The following is a 22,784-nucleotide window of genomic DNA, read 5'->3' as shown; positions in this document are numbered from 1 at the left end:
CTTCTATTGTGGCCTGTTAGCTCTCCCTATAGGCGCCCAGGGAGGCTGAGTTATGCTCCTGGCCAGCTGTTGTAATGCTCAGCTGCTTGTAATTGTTGTGGGCCCTTCAGTCTCTTTATCAGGTGTGGGGCACCCCAGCACAGTTGGCTGTAAGTTCTAATACCACATTTGTGTTGCAGTATTTCTTTTAAGTGAGTAGGCCCCCAGTATGGCAGGTTGTTAGGCTCAGGGCCTTACAATTGCTGCAAGCCTCTAGCCTATTATGTCTCTTGTCAGCTCTCTGAGGATTGCAGCTGGGTGGGGCTGGCCTCAGGCACAGGGACACCCAATTGTTTCAGGCTTTGGAAGGTGGGGCAAACCTCCTATGTGCGTCTTTGAGAAGCACAAGTCTTCTGCAGCTGACAAGCCCTGTTGCCCACAGGTCCACACACACAATCAACACAGTCCTGCCCCGTGTGAGCGCCCCGACCTCCCCAAGCGGACCCAGTCTCTCCACAGCGGGAGCCCCACACACTCCGCCACCGCCCCACACTCTCCACCCGCTCCTTGTGCACACCCTGCCCCGCTCAAGTCGGCTCAGTTGCCAGGCTGCAGAGAATCCAGTCACCAATCTATGCAGGCCCACACGTTGCCTGAGGGCTTGTTGTTGGGTGGGGCCAGTCTCTAGGGTGGGCTGCCTGCCCTGGCTGAGCTGGATTAAATCGGTGCCCTAGCTGGTGGAGCAGACCCTGGGCTAGCAGGCCCCAGGGAGAACTCCAATGGCGTCTGTGTCAGCACGCTCACACCAGGCCACAACAATGGCTGCCGCCAATGTCCCAGTCCCTGGAGAGGTCTCACCCCTCACCGAGATGCACTCAGGGCCTATTAGGTGAGTCTCTTGTCACCAAAGCACTGTGCACCTTTCTTTCTGGTGATTTTAGGATGCTTTCTGAAACGGGTGAGTTTGTGCGCGGGCCCTTTAAGAGCCAGTTTTAGTTTCTTTGTGAACCGGGTTTTCTGGGGGTGCTCCCCAATGTTTTAGTAGCAGGCAAAGTCAGATATTATGCCGCTGGTCTCGATTGTGCTGGGTCCACAAAATGCCCACAGCGGGGGCGCTCCCTGGCTCAGGGCCCCGCGCCTCCAGGGAGGGTGCGTACCTGTGAGCTGCTCCCGGAGGCCGTGAAGCTGGCGGCTTGTGAAGGCGGCGTTTTCCTCTCCGGAAGGGAGTCTCTGCCTCTTCTACCCCAATTAGGATTGTCCGTTGTTGCAGGAGTTCCTCTCATCCAGTTTTCAGTTCTGTCTCGGGTAATTTTTCCACGAGTAGTTGTAAATTGGCTGTGTCCGCGGGAGGAGGTGAGTTCAGAGTCTGCCTCCGCTGCTGTCTTGACTCCGCCCCCCTCTGGGATTAATTTTAAAATCATGACAAACTTCTTGTGACTGTTTAATTCCCTTTGTTCTTCCTTATGAAGTGCATCAAGAAATTGCAGTTTGCTTCGTTCTAGATGCGTAAATCCTCTGGTTTCACATCCAGAAAAAGTCTCGTTTTTATGAACCTCTCAGATGACTGCAAGAAAACAGGTGACCATAGCATCCAAAACAATGTTGCATTTCTCAGGCGCTTTTTTTGGTCTCTGCACAGGCAGCTGAGGTTCTGGGTAAATTGTGGTCTTCGGGTCCAATTTATTCCGAGTTCTGTGTAGCCTCTGACTTTGCTGGTAACAAGATGAAATGTCAGCATCTGGACGGACATTTCCAGTGTTGCCTGACCAGAATAGTTAGTGCAGTGTCCTGAGTCTGTCCAGCCCCCGACAGAGACATCGAGGTGGTGCTGGGGCCAGGAAGAATCAGGAAAGAGCAAAGGAGGAGCAGTAAAAGACGATGGCTCATGTTCGTGACACACCTGGGCTGTGCTAAGGGTGTGTGTGCATTACTGTACATGACCCTCACATGGAAGCCCATGAGGTCAGCACTGTTTTTTAACCCCATTTTACAGATATGGAAATAGATTTTTTTTTTTCGATGAGGAAGATTGGCCCTGAGCTAACATCCGTGCCCATCTTCCTCCATTTTGTATGTGGGATGCCACCACAGCATGGCTTGATGAGCGGTGTGTAAGTCCGTGCCTGGGATCCGAACCCACGAACCCCGGGCCTTCAACACAGAGTGCACAAACTCAACCACTGCGCCACTGGGCCAGCCCCTGGAAGTAGCTTTTCAGAGACTTTTGACCAGAATTGATTGACCACACAGCTCACTTTCCTAACCAGCATCGTCCTGGCCCTCAGGAGACGTCTGGGATTGCTGTTTTCTAGGCTGTAGAGCCTTAGTATGTGAGCCTGGTGCCAGGCCGGGCCCAGTGAGGACGTCACTGGAGTGGAAGCGTTGCTACATCCCGACCCCTTCCAAGTCTAGTGGTTCTTACAGCATAAAAGCCAGGGTTTCCCCAAGCTGGGGGTTACGGAAATGCTGTCTGCGGAAGGCTACGGGAGAGTGAAGCTCAAAACCAAGAGCTCAGTGTGATCAGTGTGTGGACAGAACCAGCAGTGAAGAGGACTCCAGCCATGACCTTAGCTGCCCTCTTGGTTTTAGGGTAGTCTCCACTGGCAGAGCTGCAATACCTCCCAGGACCTGAGAGAGGCATTTTTTGCTCAGATACTGTGGACAAGAACCTCCTCATCTCTCTCTTTTATCTCAGAGTCCCTGGTGCTTTCCTCAGCTCAGAAAGGTAGGAGGAAATGATAGCAGATGAAGGACAACTGAGGTTCCACGACAGAGCTCTGGAGCTCACCTTCTGCAGGCCTGGAGTAAACCAGACTGAGAGGAGATTAAGATCTAGACAAGGAAAAAGCCTCATCCCCAGTGTGGAGGCTACTTTACACTGGGAAACTCTAGCCAGTGTCTCCCCATCGGTCTCTGGGCAAGAAGTTTTGCTATCTTGCTCAGCAGGAGTCATCAGAGCTTCCAGGCACGTCTCATGTGTTGGTCAGGGTGGGAGAGAAGAGAGCAACGGTTTGTTGAACATCTGTATGCTTCAAGGCCTTGGCTAGGTGCTTCCTAGTCACTGTCTTATTTATTTGTTAATCCTCACAAGAGCCTAGGAAGTGGTGCTGTACGTTTCTTTATATTAAGAATCTGATCTTCAATGACTGGATAAAGAAGATGTGGTATATATATATACAGGGGAATACTGCTCAGCCATAAAAAAGACAAAATTGTCCCATTTGCAACAACATGGATGGACCTGGAGGGTATTATGTTAAGCAAAATAAGCCAGAGAGAGAAAGACAGACACTGCATGATCTCACTCGTATGTGGAAGATAAACCAACACACGGACAGAGAGAACTGTTTGGTGGTTACCAGGGCAAGGAGGTTGGGGAGTGAGCATAAAGGGGGAAGGGATGCATTTATACAGTGACTCAGAAACAATGTACAACTAAAATTTCACAATGTTATAAACTACCATGACATAAATAAAAAATTTAAAAAATAAAATATTGTTTTGGCATTATAAAAAAAAGTAAAGCATCTGCTCTTCAGACAGATCCTGACGTGCCTGAGATCACTCAGCTGGTAACTGGCAGTACTGCGATTGGAACTGAGTTCTGTCGATTCCCAAGCCCTGCTCTGTCCTACGCCACACCTCCAGACCGTCTTCCTGAAGTCCCTCTGGGAACCTCCCTCTTGAGAGTCAAAGTAATGTTTGCAGCCTTGTCTTCCACAGATTCCCTGGACTTTGTCACCCAGTGGCTGGAAGAAGCCACCGATGACCTTATGAATCAGAAGCATAAACACGCCCTGCCAGCTGGGGGAGGGGCCGCTGGCTCCGGAGACGCTCCCAGGCCAGACCCTGTGGCTGTCCAGGATTATGCGTACCTGAAGCTTCTGAAATGGGACCACCTCCGGAGACCTTTCCCTGAAGTAAGTGCTTCAGATTAGTTCAACTGCTCATTTCTTTTTGTGCCGCTAAACTTAAAAAATAATAGTTTTGTTATGATATAATTCACACACCAGAAAATTTCCCCTTTTAACTTGTATAATTCAGTGGTTTTTAGTATATTCACAGAGTTATGTGACCATTACCGCTATTTAATTTCAGAACATTTTCATCACCCCAAAAAGAAACCCTGTCCCCATTAGCAGTCACTACCCTTTCCCCCTCCCCCCAACCTTGGCAACCACTGATCTACTTTCTGTCTCTGTGGATGTGCCTATTCTGGACATTTCGTATCAACGGAATCATACAATATTGGCCTTCTGTGTCAGGCTTCTTTCGCTAGACATAATGTTCATCTGTGTGTAACATGTATCAGTGCTTCATTCCTTTTTTTTTTTAGTTGTTTTTTTTTGTTGTTGTGGTAAAATATACATAGCAAAATTTAACGTTTTTGAGTGCACAGTTCAGTGGCATTAAGCACATTCACACGTTGTACAGCCATCGCCACAATCCATCATCAGAACTTGTCCATCTCCACAAATTGAAACTCTCTGAACACTAACTCCTCATTCTTCCTCCCCCTTGGCCCCTGGCACCCACCATTCTACTTTGTGTGTCTGACTTGGGTGACTCTAGGTCACTCATATGAGTGACATCATACTGTCTTTGTCCTTTGGTGCCTGGCTTATTTCAGTTAGCGTAATGTGCTCAAGGTCCATCCATGCTGTAGTTGTGTGTCAGCATTTCTTCTCTTTAAGGCTGAATGATGTTCCATTGTATGGCTAGACCACATTTAGTTTGTTCGTTCATCAGTTGATGGACATTTGGGTTGTTTCCACTTTTTGGCTCTTATGAATTGTGCTGCTCTGAACATCTGTGTACAGAGTTTTGTGTGAACACACATTTTCAGTTCTCTTGGGTATGTACCTAGGAGTAGAATTGCTGGGTCTCATAGTGACTCTTAAGTTTAACATTTTGAGGAACTACCAAATTGTTTTCCCAAGCAGCTGCACCATTTTACAGTCCCACCAGCAAGGTATGGGCTTCCAATTTGTGCTGCTGAATTACTCTCCTGTTTTTATTCATTTTGATTAAAACCACAGTGGTGACCTGCTCTTCAGTTTTATCTGAAGAAACTTCTTCCCCTTCCATGGGGAGCAGTATTGTTTTCTTTTCATGTTTTTCACAGTAAGGACTTCTAACTGCAGTAGTCCTGAGAGGAGATGACTAACAGGGATTCCCCCATTTGTCTGCAAATAGCTGGTCTGGTGTGCAGACTCCCCCATATTTTTTGAGGGTACTCAGGCTTCTTATCTCTAGCCTTAGGTCCTGCTACTTCTCTAAATGTCTTTCTCATCTAAGTTCCTTATTTTTCCTTTCAGGACGTTGTAAGCCTAAGGTTTCACCTCTTGCCTCTGAGTTCCCAGTTTTGTGCCAGAGGAGGCTCTAGAGAGGGTGTTGAATTGTGGGGGTGGGGAGAGTTCCTTTCTGCAGAGGGGCGTGTTCTCTCCTGGAGGGCAGTTCTCAGCCTGACATTTCTCTTACAAAATAGCCTGGGGAAGCTGATGTTTTCATGTCTGCTCTCAGAATTGATCCTCTCAAATTATTTGCATCGTGAACTCAAATACAGCATGCCGTTGGGAGGCCGTAAAGCAAGGAGGCCGCCATGTCACAGAGTGAGGTCAAAGAGGCCGATGATGGGTCTGTTGAAGCACCTTTGTTTACCGATAGAGGAGTCTCAGTCTTCAAAAATAGGTTTACTTCTTTAGAAGAATTCTAGGCTAAGACCTCAAATTGTTAATGTCTTGGTTTAGTGTGTCAGTTTCTTATAGGAAGAAGTCCTGAAAGTTTATTTGATTAACCTGTGAAAACTGAGGTCAGAAGTCGTATCTCCTCAGCCTTGCTACTGTCCTTTCCCTCCTCCCACACGGGGGACTTGGGCCTGGTGGGACCCAGGGGTGTCTTTCACGTGGGGACACAGTCGTGGAAATTCACTCAGGGACTGCTTTCTAGTGGCTTTGGGTTGTTATTGGTCATTCCTACTTTTTCTCCTTACCATTTATTTTTCTCTTTCTTTATTCACTTACCATTCCTGAGAGCCTCCTTTGTGCTAGGTACCGAGGGGGATGCCAAGATGAACGAGTGCATGCTCTGTGCTCAAGGAATTTCTCCCCACTTCCCTCTGGGGCTCACTCTGGATGGAGTGACTTGTCTGGTCTGTCACAGGACTTGGGAGTTTCAATTTTAAAACCGGGACAGACTGGGATGAGTTGGTCACCCTAGCTGTGTACCTGATTACTCTTTCCTGTCTAACGATAGAACTCTTGTTTATGGAGTGTTGGCTTTGCCAGCCACTTTATATACGCAGTCTTCTTGCATCTTTACAACAGCCCTGTGAAGTAGGAATCCCCGTTTTGCATGAGGCTCAGAGCATTGAAGAAACTTGCCTGAGGTTAGGCTGCTATTGAATGACGGTGTCTGGATTCACACACCGTCTGTCTCATGTTCTTAATGAGCGTGCTCCACTGCAGTCTTTCTAAGGATGAAGTGGCTGTGCAATGGAAGGAGAGTTCACATATGACTCCCCCATGGCTCTGAAATGACTAGAAAATCCTGAGGGAACGTCGGGGTGCTTGTGGGGTGTGGCCCCAGCGCCCTCTGCTGGCCAGCCCAGATTGACAGCTCAGGGATGATTCCTGTTGTGCTCATTACAGACGGTTTTGATGGATCAGGCTCGCTTCCAAGAGCTCCAGCTGCAGCTGGGGCACCTGACCGTGCTGGGGGCCGTGTTGCTGGTCACTTTCAGCATGGCAGCCCCAGGAGTCTCTAGCCAGGCCGACTTTGCCGAGAAACTCAAGACAACTGTGAAGATTCTGCTGACAGATATGCATCTGCCGTGAGTGGCTGAGAGCAGTGGGATGGGTGGATGGGAGGCAGCGGGTGGCAGAGAGCAGACTCGAATGCGAGTCTCCCAGTGAAAGGCAGAATCCAGCACCACTCTCTAGGAACTGAGAGGAAATCTTGCTCTCCAACTTTCTTCACCTCAGCGGAATTTACTAACAGCCATACAGTCAAAGTTAGAGTCAACTCTAAGGTTTGCAAGGCTCTCAGATAGTGGCTTCCAAGTATTTGTGACCAGGACCCATAGCAAGAAATTCATTTTCTGTTGTGACCTAGTACACACTTAGACACATATGCAACTAAAATAAAAACTTCACAAAGTGAAACTTACCCTAACTATGCTTAATACATCCTGATGTTTCTATTCTATTCTCATTCCATTAAAAAAAAACAAAACACTAGTTGCTACCCACTGAATTGCTTTCACAACCAACAGTTTGGCCAGTGTGTCCCTGGGGAAAGGTCATGTGAGAGACAGGCTATGTCCTCAGAGTTGCACGTACAGTCGTCCCTCGGTATCTGTGTGGGGCTTGGTTCCAGGACCCCCACAGTTACCAAAATCCGGGGATGCTCAAGTCCCTTATATAAAATGGAGTAGTATTTGCATATAACCTATACACATTCTCCTGTATACTTTAAATCATCTCTACATGACTTATAATACCTAATGCAATGTAAATGCAATGTAGGGCCGGCCCCGTGGCTTAGCGGTTAAGTGCGCGCGCTCCGCTGCTGGTGGCCTGGGGTCGGATCCCTGGCGCGCACCGACGCACCGCTTCTCCGGCCATGCTGAGGCTGTGTCCCACATACAGCAACTGGAAGGATGTGCAGCTATGATGTACGACTATCTACTGGGGCTTTGGGGGAAAAATAAATAAATAAAAATTTTTTAACAAATGCAATGTAAATAGTGGTTATACGGCATTGGTTAGGGAATAAGGACAAGGAAAAGTGCAGACGTGTTCAGCGCAGGGGGGACCATTGTGGGCCTTCGACCCGCGGCTGCTGGAGTCTGCGGGTGCGGAACCCGCAGGTGCGGAACGCAGACTCGGATTACAGTCTTCTGGCCTTTGCACATTGCTTGTAGACGTTTTGTGCTGGGTATAAATGGGTTCTTTCATCAACCAGCACTAGTCCATACTTGTTTGAGGGCAGCTACTGTAACTGCTCCTGCGGTGAAGTCAGATTAGGGGATTTACGTGGTTTACGGCATATGAAATGGTTTTGAATGGTTCTAAGCTAGCACTGTATCTGACAAGGTCCAATGCAGAGGACTCTTCAAGGGGAATATCCCAAACATTCTCCTCCTTTCAAAATGGAGGAATTTTACTGCTGAGTTTGCACAAAGCGTGCCTGTGTTCATGGCAATGACGGGCGTGTCTACATGTTGTGACTAGGGCTCAACAGTCTGGACTTAGGCCGGGAGGGTGTTTGCTGAGCTAAGGCCCTTGCACAGGGGTAGCCCCGGGCTGTCACCTGTGCCCTCTCCAGGAGAAGTGCTCTGTCAAAGCTACTGCGGGGGGCCCCTGTGCAGCGCTGCCCAAGAAGTCCAGCCCTATTCTGCTGTGTCCACCTGGCGGTCAGGAGCTGGCCCAGAGCCGGCACCAGCAGTGAGTTCTGGGATTGCATGTTTGCTCCCACTGATTCTACTGTACAAAAGAGTTGCCTTCTCCTGGAGTCCCCGCAGCAGCAGGGCTCCCCACAGACACTGGAAGCCTGGGGACCTCGGGAATCGAGGTGCTGATTTTCTTTAACTTTTGCATTTCAATTTTACTTATTCTTTTAAAGTAGTTAATACACTGACATATTTCCAAAATTAAAAGCCTATCTAATGAAAAGTTTCTCTCCCACTCCTGTCTCACAGCTACAAAATTTCTGATTTCTTATGTTTTGATCCAGAGGTATTCAAGGTATTCATAAGTCAGTTCCACGATTGTTTCGCCACACAGGTGCTAATAAGTTTATTAGGGTTTGGGTTCATTGGTCCTGGTAGAGTCTGAGCCCTCCCGTTCCCACCGTCCTTTCTAGCAGAGAGGGAGCGAGAGAGGGCCCCAGCCAGGGTCCCCAGCCTGAGAGCTCAGGCGGGCAGGAGGGCGCATGTTTTCCCTTTGGACACGGCAGGCCCTGCACTGGTTCCCTTGACTCTCGGTGTGGGTGAGCCAGGAGGATGTGCGCTTCGTTCACAGGCCCTGTCTTCCCTGGCTTCTCCTTTCCCTTCTCTCTCTCAAGCTCCTTCCATCTGGAGGATGCCCTGAGTGGCGTTGGGGAGAAAGTCTGCCTAGAGGTGAACAGCCACCTTGCCCTGTGTGGGTTCAGCCCCCTCACCACGGACAAGGAGACCGCGCTCAAGGGCCAGATCCAGGCCGTGGCCAGTCCCGACGACCCCATCCGCAGGATCATGGGTATGTTTGGGGGAAGGTGGGCAGCAGGGCTGTGTCATCAGGTGGGCTGGCAGACAGGCCCTCTGAAGAAATCGAGAAGGGTTCTGATGGATTAGGAGTGCTGATGAGTGAGGAGAGTGATTGATCACCACGTGGCAATGCGGGCAATTTAAAGGTTTGGACGAGTGACCAGCAGCCATTGTTGTTCTGAGGGGCTGACTGTGGAATCACAGGCCTTGGTCTGCAGCCCTGCCCCGTGCTGTGAGGTGAGAGCACACGTCCATGGGCCTCTGCCCACGGCTCCCGGCACGGAGCTCCTAGAACCCTTGTATGTCCTGAGTGACGAGAGCACCAGGAGCATCTTTTGTTCTAGTATTTGGTCTTTGACCCTGGTTCCTGACACAGAGCTCCCAAATCCTTTGGAATTTCCTGGGTCATAGGGGTCTCTTTTGTTCTAATGAGATGACTCTTGGTGGGCTCCTGAACAACTTCAGGATGGGGGCTCATCACCAGAAAGACCAAGCCATGATTAGAAGCTTGGAACTTTCAGTCCCACCCCCACCCTCCAGAGAGGGAAGAGGGGCTAGAAGTGCCTTTGTGATGAAGCCTCCATAAAAATCCCAGAAGTACAGGGTTTGGAGAGCTGCTAGGTGGTGAACATGTCCACGTAACCCCCCACCTCCACAGGGATAGAAGCTCTTGCCCCTGGGACCCTCCCAGACCTCACCCTGTGTGTCTCTTCATCTGGCTGTTCATCTGTGTCCTTTATCACATCCTTTATTTTATAATTAACCTGTAAACATAAGTGTTTCCCTGAGTTCTGTGAGCTATTCTGAGGGAGAAGAGATCATGGGACGCTCCAATTTTTAGCCAAGTTGGACAGAAGTTTTGGGTCACCTGGGGACCTACTACTTGTGACTGGCATCTGAAGTGGGGGCAGTCTGGTGGGACCAAGCCCTTTACCTGTGAGGTCTGATGCTGTCTGCAGGTGATGTTGGAATTCAGTACAGGGGTAGGACACCCAGCTGGTGTCACCGAGAATTGCTTGGTGTGGGAAAGCCCCCATCTGGTGTGGGAAGTGTGGGAACGTGGTGGTGGCGGAGAGCACAGGAGAAGCGGGCTTCGTGCAGGAGGAGCCAGTCCTCCTCACAGACGTGCGCTGTGGACCTGGAGCAAGTGACATGACACTTGAGTTTTCTCATCTCTAAACGGGGGACAATACCAGCAACCTTATAAGGCTGCTGAGTAGACGACAGGGGATAGTGCTGGCAGCACAGCGTGAGCACCCAATAAAGAGGAGCTGTTACTGGAAATAACACTCCACCATATCAGCTGTTACTTTCCATCATCACAGCAGTGGTATGATGAACAATTCTGTTCGCTGGTTGGTCAAGGAATACAATGTTTATCTAATCTTAAAAATTCAGATTTATCTTTAGCGTAATTTAATTAATGTTGAAGTCCTTCCTCAACTTCTTTGTGAAACCAGATAGGTGTTCAACATGTAAATACAATCATGCATCCCTTAACGACAGGGATACATCCTGAGAAATGCATCATTGGGTGATTTCGTCGTTGTGTAAACATCATAGAGTGTGCTTACACAAACCCAGATGGTCCAGCCTATTATGTACCTAGGCTCTCTGGGACTAACCTTCTGGGACCACCGTCGTATGTGTGGTCTGTTGTTGGCTGAAACATCATTATGTGGCGCATGACTATAATGAAAAATTAGCAGGCTTCAGGCAAAAGCTGAATTATCTGTAGTTATCAGATTTCAGGTTGGAGTAGAAGGCTGCACCAGGGGCACAAGCCTGCTTCTAATACTGACATTTTTTTTTATTATTCTTAAGTACTTTATGAAAAAAGAGTTACAAGGATCAGTGGTTTTTAAAAATCCGATTATTCCATCCCAGCCCCGAGTTGGTCACAGTTTCATCTGTGAGTCGCTCCGGAGGAGCCTCCTGCAGGTACTGGGGGCCCTCGGCTCGTCAAGGGTACTCTTCCTGACCTTGGCTGAGATCCCAGAGAGTGCCTGCAGAGAGACCGCTGGCTGACGGGCTGCTCCTTGTCCTGCATCTCGGCTGTTTAGTAACAGCCAGTTATAGACGGAGTATAGACCAGCGCTTGGGTAGCATGGTACCAGGATCTCCACTTCTGCGTGAGGCTTCCAGCTCTGGGGACCTTAGAAAACCAAACTAACTTTGGAACAAGGATGATCGGACCCCTCCTGTCAGCAGTTTCTCTGTGGTGTGTTATGGTGTTCCCAAGGATGTAAGTCATTTGCACCTGAGAGGGTCCCCCAGGGCGGGAGGTGGGCATGTTATTTGAAAAAGCCCGTTCAATATCAATGTCGATGTTGCTTTTGTAATAAAATCTGCAAGAAGTGTGGCTCATACACACTTTTCTTTGGCTGATGAAGATACACAGGAGAGTGCAAAAGCATTGCTGAGGGCAGTGGCTGAGCCAGCATCAGCCTGAAGCATCCCTGGAGTCAGACAGGGTTGCAGATGCCCCGACTCCATGGCCCCCCGTTGTAGGCATGAAAGAAGGAAGCTCAGGCTTCTTTCCTGTGGGCAGAGTAGGAAAAGATAGATCACAAGCCAACAGTGCTGGGATCTTCTTCTTTTTTTTTTTTTTTTTTGGTGAGGAAGATTAGCTCTGAGCTAACATTTGTTGCCAATCCTCCTCTTTTTGTTGAGGAAGATTGGCCCTTGGCTAACATCTGTGCCCATCTTCCTCTACTTTATATGTGGGCCATCTGCCACAGCATGGCTTGATAAGTGGTATGGAGCTCCACGCCCAGCATCCAAACCTGTGAACCCCAGGCCACCGAAGCAGAGCGTGCAAACTTAACCACTATGCCACCGGGCCAGCCCCTGGAATCTTCTTTTCTAAACTTATAACTCCTGCTTTATTTTTCCTCCCATTTGTATGTGGTCTTCAACGGTGGCTGACGGTCTCAGCATGTCTTGCTCCTCTGAGAGCAGAACCTGTTAGCACTCTCATCCCCCTGGTTTATTCATACATTAGTTCTTGCTTCCCACATGTCTTTGCAGCTTTTGCTGGGGCAGGTTTCATGCCAGGCACTGTGCTGGGTGCTGGGGAGAAAATGACAACCAAGACGCGCATGGTTCCTGCCATCAGGAAACTGCCATCTGGAGGGGGAGGAGACAACACAAATGGGGGAATGTTCAGACGTGCAGGGTGATACAGTATGTGGTTCAGGGCTGGTCAAGGAAGACTTTCCCAACAAGGTGATGTTTAAGCTAAAAGCTGAAGCAGAAGCAGAAGTTTGTGAAGTCACCCTGAACGAGAAACAACCAGCTGCTTTCTCTTCTACCACAGATGTCCGAGTCCTGACCTTCTTAGGGTCCTACCTTGCCTCAGGTCACCAGAAGCCACTGCCCACGGCACCCGGGGGATTGGGCTTGGTTAAGAAAGAGCTGGAGGAAGTTGCTATTAAATTTGTTCGCCTGGTCAACTATAACAAGATGGTCTTCAGTCCCTACTATGACTCAATCCTCAGTAAGATCCTCGTCAGACCCTAATGCATGTGTTCCCTGGAGCAGCCGTGTGACCCCTCCCCCACCACCAACTGCCTCAGATGCCTGGCCTCAGCTCTCGTGTTGCTTTGGAAAATGGCTGTTTAGTACATATCTGTTTAACAGCACCGATTCCAAGGGGAAGACTGTTGCGTATCACTGTTGAAAAGACTTGTTGAGAAATGTACTGACTTCTCTTTTGAGGGTTAGTATTTGTGAGTGCAAGTTTACAGATCAAAGCAGCTTTTATGTTGAGTTTCACACGTGGCCTCAGCTTTTAGGGTTGACTGCCTGTGTCTGCACCCCCACTCGGCCAGGACTATAGCCACCTGTCTCTCCCAGGGGCTGAGACCTGTCTCTGCCCGCAGGGAGTGGTTCTTTCTGACACCCAAGAGTGTCTGACAGCCCTGAGAGGGAAGAAACGGAGTCGTGACCATTACCGTGCTTAGACTCCTGTCCCTCACACAGCCCCCCGACCCGCCTCCCTCCAGGTAGTTCGTTGGAAGAGACTTACATAGTCTTACTGCGCTCCCCTGCCTGGCCTGGCCAGAGGCCCAGAGCCCTTTTGTTCTAGAGGAGAGTTACTTGATTTTAAAAAGCTTATTGTTTTACACAAAATTAGTCCTGAGCCTGGATGATAACAGTTATGACTTATGGGATCCAGAGAAAGGGAATTCTTTGACTTTTAAGCCTTGAAAGTTAAGGAGATTTTTTAAATTTTATTTTTATTGATGATTTAATAGTTTATAACATTGTGAAATTTTGAGTTGTACATTTTTGTTTGTCCATCACCATATATGTGTCTCCCTTCACCCCTTGTGCCCACTCCCTACCCCCATTGCCCCTGGTAACCACAATACAGTTTTCTCTGTCCATGTGTTGGTTTATATGCCACATATGAGTGAGATCATACAGTGTTTGTCTTTCTCTTTCTGGCTTATTTCGCTTAACATGATACCCTCCAGGCCCATCCATGTTGTTGCAAATGGGAAAATTTTGTCTTTTTTTATGGTTGAGTAGTATTCCATTGTATATATATATATATATACCACATTTTCTTAATCCAATCATCAGTCGAGGGACAGTTGGGTTGCTTCCACTTCTTGGCTATGGTGAATAATGCTGCAATGAACATAGGGGTGCATAAGCCTCTTTGGATTGTTGATTTCAGGTTCATTGGATAGATTCCCAGTAGTGGGATGGCTGGATCATAGGGCATCTCTATTTTTAATTCTTTGAGGAATCTCCATACTGTTTTCCATAGAGGCTGCACCAGTTTGCATTCCCACCAGCTGTGTACGAGGGTTCCTGTTTCCCCACATCCTCTCCAACATTTGTTGTTTTTTTGTCTTGGTGATTATAGCCATTCTAACGGGCGTGAGGTGATATCTTAGTGTTGTTTTGATTTGCATTTCCCTGATGATTAGTGATGATGAACATCTTTTCATGTGCCTGTTGGCCATCTGTATATCTTCTTTGGAGAAGTGTCTCTTCATTTCCTCTGCCCATTTTTTGATCGGGTTGTTTGTTTTTTTGTTGTTCAGTTGTGTGAGTTCTTTATATATTGTGAAGATTAACCCCTTATCAGATATATGTTTTACAAATATTTTCTCCCAGCTGTTGGGTTGTCTGTTCATCTTGATTCTGGTTTTGTTTGTCTTGTAGAAGCTCTTTAGTCTGCTAAAGTCCCACTTGCTTATTTTTTCTTTAGTTTCCGTAGTCTGGGTAGGCATGTCATCTGAAAAGATTCCTTTATGACCAATGTCAAATAGTGTGTTGCCTATATTTTCTTCTATGAGTTTTATAGTTTCAGGTCTCACCTTCAGGTCTTTGATCCATTTTGAGTTAATTTTTGTGAATGGCGATAGCACATGGTCCACTTTCATTCTTTTGCATGTGGCTGTCCAGTTTTCCCAACAGCATTTATTGAAGAGACTTTTCTTTCTCCATTGTGTGTTCTTAGCTCCTTTGTCGAAAATTAGCTGTCCGTTTATGTGTGGTTTTATTTCTGGGCTTTCAATTCTGTTCCGTTGATCTGTGTGTCTGTTTTTGTACCAGTACCATGCTGTTTTGATTACTATTGCTTTGTAGTATGTTTTAAGTCAGGGATTGTGATGCCTCTAGCTTTGTTCTTTTTTCTTAGGATTGCTTTAGCTATTCGGGGCCTTTTGTTGCCCCATATGAATTTTAGTATTCTTTCTTCTATTTCCGTGAAGAATGTCATTGGGATTCTGATTGGGATTGCATTGAATCTGTAGATTGCTTTAGGTAATATAGACATTTTAACTGTGTTTAGTCTTCCAATCCATGTGCATACGATGTCTTTCCGTTTCTTTATGTCATCATCAATTTCTTTCAATAATGTCTTGTAGTTTTCATCGTATAGGTCTTTCACCTCATTGGTAAGATTTATTCCTAGATATTTTATTCTTTTTGATGCAATTGTAAATGGTAATATCTTTTTTTTTTTTTTCTGAGGAAGACCAGCCCTGAGCTAACATCCAAACCAGCCCTGAGCTAACATCCAATGCCAATCCTCCTCTTTTTTCCTGAGGAAGACTGGCCCTGGGCTAACATCCGCACCCATCTTCCTCTACTTTATATGGGACGCCGCCAGAGCATGGCTTAACAAGTGGTGCGTTGGTGCACGCCCGGGATCCAAACCAGCGAACCCCGGGCCGCCGCAGCGGAACACACGCACTTAACCACTTGCACCACCAGGCTGGCCCCTGGTAATATCTTTTTGAGCTCTCTTTCTGTTAATTCGTTATTAGCATACAGAAATGCAACTGATTTTTGTAGATTGATTTTGTACCCTGCGACTTTGCTGTAGTTGTTGATTATTTCTAATAGTTTTCCAACAGATTCTTTAGGGTTTTCTATATATAAAATCATGTCATCTGCATATAGTGAGAGTTTCACTTCTTCATTGCCTATTTGGATTCCTTTTATTCCTTTTTCTTGCCTAATTGCTCTGGCCAAAACCTCCAGTACTATGTTGAACAGGAGTGGTGAGAGTGGGCAGCCCTGCCTCGTTCCTGTTCTCAGAGGAATGGCTTTCAGTCTTTCCCCATTGAGTATGATGTTGGCTGTGGGTTTGTCATAAATAGCCTTTATTATGTTGAGGTACTTTTCTTCTATACCCATTTTGTTGAGAGTTTTTATCATAAATGGATGTTATATCTCGTCAAATGCCTTCTCTGCATCTATTGAGATGACCAAGTGGTTTTTATTCTTTGTTTTGTTGATGTGATGTATCACGTTGATTGATTTGCGAATGTTGAACCATCCCTGCGTCCCTGATATAAATCCCACTTGATCATGGTGTATGATCTTTTTAATGTATTGCTGTATTCGGTTTACCAATATTTTGTTGAGGATTTTTGCATCTATGTTCATCAGCGATATTGGCCTGTAATTTTCCTTCTTTGTATTGTCTTTGTCTGGCTTTGGTATCAGGGTGATGTTGGCCTCGTAGAATGATTTAGGAAGTGTTCCATCTTCCTCTGTTTTTTGGAATAGTTTGAGAAGGATGGGTATTAAATCTTCTGTGAATCGTTGGTAAAATTCACCAGAGAAGCCATCTGGTCCTGGACTTTTATTTTGGGGGAGGTTTTTGATTACTATTTCAATCTCTTTACTTGTGATTGGTCTATTGAGAGTCTCCATTTCTTCTTGGTTCACTTTTGGAAGGTTGTATCAGTCTAAGAATTTATCCATTTCTTCTAGATTGTCCAATTTGTTGGCAGGAGATTTTTTTTTTTTAAATATACGTTAGTATAATATAAAAGGAAACAAATTTTTGGAGTTGTTACTGAAAAATTCGCGTTGATACAATACACAGATGTATTGATTGGATTAGCATTCCAGAATTAGATTTCAGTGTTTTCAAATAAAATAGTGTAAACTCACTTATTTCTTGGAAAAGGAAGTCCTAGAAAATCCCTGGTTTTTGAGCAGTATTTTTCAAGGAGTTTGACCAGAATTCCTGACACAGCCTGTGAGGCTGTGAGGGTAGCTTGGGTCTCACAGACAACGTTCTCTTAAAAAGATGAACTGTGTGCACGTGCACGTGTATTGTAGGCAGCGACATGCCACGGAGTTGTTGGAGGGTCTCCAGCCACCAGGACAGCACGGCGGGCTTACTGCAGGAGTCCCCTTAGTAAAGCCGGGGAGGAGCAGCTGGAGGAGCCTTCACTGTGGCTGGGCGGTGACGCCCAGCTGCGGAGGAGAGAAGGGTTCCCTGGGGGAATGTGATTTCTCCAGATGCAGGCTGTGGACTGCTCTGTGGTGTGTTTGACTTGCAGTCAAAAATGTGTTCTGCATGACATGGTCAGAAGTCCTGTTGTTACAGTTGACACAAGGACAAATCTTCCCTGGTTTCATTAGAAGGTGATAAAAGTTCAGTAAGTAGAACTTTTAAAGAACAAGGTCCCATCTTTTATAGTGTATTCCTGAGGTCACTCCTGGAACTGTTCCTGGAGGTGGCGTCCCTCTGCGGCTGCTGTGCTCGGTGGTGGCGTGAGGTTAGGTTCCCGTGAAGCCCGAGCACCGGGGGCAGCGCTCTGGCTCCCCTCAGCCTCAGCGTGTTTGGGGTTTTTCCCTCCCCATCCAAGGATGAGGGAAAAGAGCTTCACCCCCAGATACACAGGGTAGATCACCACTTCCTGCGCTCATTCCTCCTAAACCTCAAAACTTCTTTTTGCCTTCTGTTGTAAGACTTAACTCTTACAAGACTTTTTCCCTTCATGGGCTCCTAAGCTGACAAGGTTAAGTTTGCACAGTTGGAAACAGTGATGCATATATAACAGGGAGCTTCCCAGTCACTCGTGTCCACTTGGGGAGTTCCACAGGCGAAAAGCCAAGAGTGAAGGGGGCAAAGTTCGGAATTACAGTATTCATATTGAATCATTTCATTGTTGTTCTTTGAAGATAAATAAGCTAGTTTTCTTCCTGGAATCTCATAGGATTATTGCTAAGGGCCAGGAAAATTCATTTAGTTCATTTAGTCACTCAGGAAATGTTTATAAGCATCTACTGTAACTCCCCCAACAGCTCTTCCTCCAACACAGAATATCCTTTGGGGTGTTGATTATCCTTTAGAACTGAGTTTGTTCTGTATAGTACATACTGATTGGATTTGACACAATTTCCTGCCTAACAGGTTTGTGGAAACAAGTGTCTTATATGGAAGTGCCAAGTTTACTTGGCAGGAGGACTTCACTACGTGTGGATAGAACTGCGTGCCTGAGAGGTCATGTCAGCAAGTCTCTTAGATTTATCTGATAATCTCATGAAGATCTGTCTAGAGCAGTAACTGCTGCTTTGTCAGTTCTTGGCTGGGTGGGTAGATGGATTCTCAGTCTAGGTGTTTTTTAAAAAATCTCATTACTTTTAAAGCAAGCTCTAAAATGTGATTGTTTATGCAACCATCTAACCCACCTGTAAATATGCTTCAGGTGAGAACCACACTGACGTGCAGTTTTAGTGATCAACTGCAGTGGACGGAGGGATAAGGACTTTTCTCTGTGAAGAAAGTTATTAATAAGTTTAACATAACAGGCATATGACGTGCCCCGGCTGGCTGCCGATTCTGAATGGATTACTCGGCAGCTCTGTTTTTGTGGCTGTGCTTATTATCATTTCTCCAAGGCCTTAAATTTCCTGGCAATAGAGATGTTGCCGCCACCAGCTTTCCTGGTGAGTTTCAAAGGAATAGGTGTGTGCTGTGTGATTTCCAGTGACCTTTTGGCGTGCCCTAATTTGTATGTATAACATTTGTATTTCTTTTAATTTTGAGGCAGGATGGTAGAGTGGAAAGACTGGAAACAGTCAAGAAACCAGAGTTCTGATCCCGTGTCTGTTACGTGCTAGCTAGGGCAAATCAGGACCCCTTTCCAACACCTATAGAATGAAAGGCCTAGACTTAAGCTTTAAGCTTCTATCCAATTCTGACGTTCTGTGATAAATCTGACTTGAATAACTTAATTAGACTGCATAGGATTGTGCACAAAGCTCCTGATTTGAAGAAAGATCTGGGTTTGAGTCTTTCCTCTGTTGCCCTCTTACTGGTTGTCTGATCCTGGGCCAGTCAGTCTCCCTTAAGCCTCAGTATCTTCATCTGTAAAACGGGGAACACTGCTCACACTGCCTGTGAGGATTACGTGTGGTCATGGATATTAGAATGCGCTGTCCGTGGGAAAGGACTGTCAATTGCTCTAACAACAGAGGAGAGCATGTAACCCTCAGCCTGTAGGCGCACATCTGTACGTGATAGATTGGGCTGTGGGTGTCCAGCTGCCCCTCAGGCAGGCACATTTTGTAGGCCCACAGGGAAGGTTTTCCTCCTCTGCTGGCCCAAGACTGTTATTTTCTTTCCTCATCTGTTCTGTTCAAGAGCTGCAATCTTGCCTTTCCTTATCTCCCAACATCCACCCACCCCCACCCCCCTGATTTCTCTCCATCTCCACCTCTGTGTTATCTGAACTAAATGGAGGCCTGTATGAACAAATGGATGACTGAATGGTAGTGGATGACGGCTGTGAAACTCATATTTAAAGGCACTATCTCATTGAAAACACAATCTAAAGAACTACAACGACGTCTGCAATTGTGTATTTATATTGGACTTTGTGTTATATAACTGTTTTAATGGATAGCCTTTTGTATTCATAGTATTCAAAGTAACTTCATGGGATTGGGGAGGGGAAAGCCTTTAAGCCCAATAAGCTCTATTAACCTATCAAATGTTTGCTGATACTTTCAAAAATAGCTAGAGTCCTAGAAAATGTGTCAGAAACCTAAACAGGCAGAATTTTCCTTAAAACTGCCCCAATGTGGGTTTCTGTCCTACCTGACTAGATTGCCCTCTGCCCCTAAGCACCAGAACTCATCTACAGGCCTGGCTGATGGAGGGTCACTTGTTTAGTTTCGAGATCAGATGTGTCTGGAGTTAGTACAACTGTCAGATTTCACTGTTTTTGCAGTTGTTTTATCTAAACTAAACATTGAGAACTTAAAGTGCAACTTCTGACTTAAAAGCAACCTTAAAATTGAAGTAACACTCTCCTTCCTGTTGCCTCTGCTTTTTAAAGTACTGTCTTCCTTATCAAAGCAGAACTTGGGTCAGGGCTCAGACAGGGAAGAAAATTTAGTAAACTGCTGAATTGTTTTTCTTGACTTTTATTCCCCAAGTATGGTAAGCTGACGCTTCTGTTGAATATTTAAGATTTTTAGTTAGTAACATAGTACCTGAGTTTTGTTACTTGTTATGAATTCTCTCTCAAGACTTCTGAAATTTCTATTAAATAAAATATAGCTTCACTTGCTGAATGTCACAGTTAAGGAAGAACTACCAACTTGAATGAAGTTTGCTTTGGGAATTGAAATGTAAAAAACCAAAATTTATGAACATGGTAATTATACTTTTTCTGTTGCGTAAATGAACTCTTAGTTTCACATATTAAGTATAGGCCAATAGAGAGTTATAAAATTACCGAATAAATTCATAATTATTGACCAAAGTGGTGTATTTTTTTCATTCTTTTCCAGTGGTACACAGTTTTACATTTACTAGGTAGCTACAACCTTTTACTTTACTGGGTATGGCAACATAGATATAACCTCTGTTTTGAAATTTAGTGCTAAAGGGCAGAGTTTGACTAATTTTTGTTTAGGAAAGACTTACAGTCCTTAAATTTTATCCAGTTCTAGAATCATGGGGGAGATGCTGTCATTGTTTTAAAAAAGGAAAAATATGGGGGCCGGCCCAGTGGAGTAGCAGTTAAGTTCATGCGCTCCAGCTTTGGTGGCCCGGGGTTCACAGGTTTGGATCCCAGGCACAGACCTACTCACTGCTTAACAATCCATACTGTGGCAGGCATCCCACATATAAAATAGAGGGAGATGGGCACAGCTGTTAGCTCAGGGCAAATCTTCCTCACCAAAAAAAGAAAAAAATAATATCTTGGAAATTTCTCTGGGTCCAGCAATACAGATATATTAGAGTCTATACATTAGATTTCCACAAGTTCAGATTTGTAACATCATGCTACTTGTTCAACTATGTTTACAAAAGCAATTATCAAATATTCAGATAATCATTAAAAACTAAAAACTCATATATATCTACAGCAGAACATTAGAAAATGTTTTCTTCTAACAAGAAATAATCCCTCTGGGCTGGCTCCATGGCTTAGCGGTTAAGTGCATGCGCTCTGCTGCTGGCAGCCTGGATTCAGATCCCGGGCACGCACTGACCCACTGCTTCTCCGGCCATGCTGAGGCTGCGTCCCACATACAGCAACTAGAAGGATGTGCACCTATGACAGACAACTATCTACTGGGGCTTTGGGGGAAAAAAAGGAGGAGGATTAGCATGGATGTTAGCTCAGGGCTGATCTTTCTCACACACAAAAAAAAAATCCCTTTTATGTTTGAAGGTCAGATAATTTCTAGGGGGAAAAAATCTTAGAAATAAATGCAGTAGGAGCAATTACACTACACGTAATGGCCGTTACAGTGCTTAGTAGCAGTCACGGGGTGGGGGGGGGGTGTTCTCTTTATTACAATGCTAAAAAAAAAAAATCATTTTTCATGCACATTCACATGGCTTTCTTTTGTTGTTTATGGGATACTATTACAGACCATTTACAGGTATTTGAAAGCATTTTGTCGTCTTCAAAACACTACCCAAAGATAGCACTTCAGGAAATGCTTCTATATTTTCAAGTCTATGCTCGATGGTACTACTTGTGCCTTCAGATTGTTTTGTTGATAACCATGATATAAAAAAAGCCACACAGCTTGAAAATGACATTTGAGAGGATCACAAAGTCTGAATTAGAGCCAGCTGACTTTGTTTTGAGGGAATTTTAGCTCGGATGGGAAAATACAGGAGACACAAGCTTGTGGTCAACTTATGTGAATATAACCTTGCTATGTATAAATTTATATGAAAATGATTCAAGAGAACCTTTTTTCCATTACAAGAGTTTTAGAGAAATATTTGAAGCTGATTTTAAAATCTAAAATTCATATTTAATCACATTTGAATTCAAATTCTAAATTGTATACCCAATATGTAAGAAAGATAGTTTCCTTATAACCATAATACTTTTCCTCCTCTTTTTTTCTTATTTTAAGCTTTTATTCTGAATCACAACCCTTAGGCTCAACTAGTTTTCTGTCTAGTAGTTTTTCTAGAAATGGGTCAAAAAGAGGTAATGTTGGTAACAAACAAAGAGCCAAACTTAATCCGCTGGACTTCATTTGCATAAGTATTTGCTCATTGTAGTTAGGATTTCGTTAATTGGCTGTAATTTTTTTTTTTTTTTTTTTTTTTTTTTTTTTTTTTTTTTTTTTTTTTTTTTTTTTTTTTTTTTTTGTGAGGAGATCAGCCCTGAGCTAACATCCGCCAATCCTCCTCTTTTTTTGCTGAGGAAGACGGCCCTGGGCTAACATCTGTGCCTATCTTCCTCCACTTTATATGGGACGCCGCCACAGCATGGCTTACCAAGCAGTGCGTCGGTGCGCGCCCGGGATCCGAACTAGCGAACCCCGGGCCGCCGCAGCGGAGCGCGCGCACTTAACCGCTTGCGCCACCGGGCCGGCCCCTGGCTGTAATTTTTTTTAATGCTGTGTTTTAGCTCATGAAAAAATGTTCTTGAGCACTGAGCACCTTTTGAAATATATTTATGTGAGAACAAGACAGTGGGTGGTTAAAGGAATTCCCATACTTATGGTGCTTTCAAGAGAGATGAAAGATAAAGTATCTCAATTTGCCTCAGATTTAATTGGGGGAAAATGCATTCATATTTGAGGATTTCTAAAATGTTTAATTTGCCTCTTAAAAATGGATCCCTCATGTTTTCAAATAACAGCAAAGAAGCCCAGGAAAGGACACGTAATTAAGTGCGCAGTAAAGACAACGTGACTTTTCCTTGTATTGTTGACATGTATTTTTAAATAATATTGGCTGAATTACATAAAATAAGTAGCTATTTTAAATAAATTCTGAATGAAAGCGGCAGTAGGAGGCATG

At 45.4% G+C, this 22,784-nt stretch overlaps 1 protein-coding gene across 9 annotated transcripts in view; it reads left to right on the top strand.

Moving 5' to 3' along the window:
- TCP11L1 (t-complex 11 like 1) overlaps positions 1–20,275 on the top strand; it is a 50,700-nt gene extending 30,425 nt beyond the window's left edge. For 4 of the 9 annotated variants that reach the window (XM_058527197.1, XM_058527194.1, XM_058527196.1 and 1 more), the window contains 4 exons: positions 3,688–3,899; positions 6,630–6,811; positions 9,046–9,218; positions 12,546–13,617. In XM_058527197.1, the coding sequence (XP_058383180.1) occupies positions 3,688–3,899; positions 6,630–6,811; positions 9,046–9,218; positions 12,546–12,748 (770 nt within the window). In that variant the 3' untranslated portion in view covers positions 12,749–13,617. The other 5 variants (XM_058527200.1, XM_058527198.1, XM_058527199.1 and 2 more) reach the window with 5 other exon arrangements.
- The last annotated feature ends 2,509 nt before the right edge of the window (positions 20,276–22,784 follow it).

This window comes from Diceros bicornis, chromosome 31 (genome assembly GCF_020826845.1).
Source record: "Diceros bicornis minor isolate mBicDic1 chromosome 31, mDicBic1.mat.cur, whole genome shotgun sequence".
Lineage (NCBI taxonomy): Eukaryota > Metazoa > Chordata > Mammalia > Perissodactyla > Rhinocerotidae > Diceros > Diceros bicornis.
Note: the sequence above shows the minus strand (reverse complement) of the source record. Positions and strands in the feature narration are given on the sequence as shown.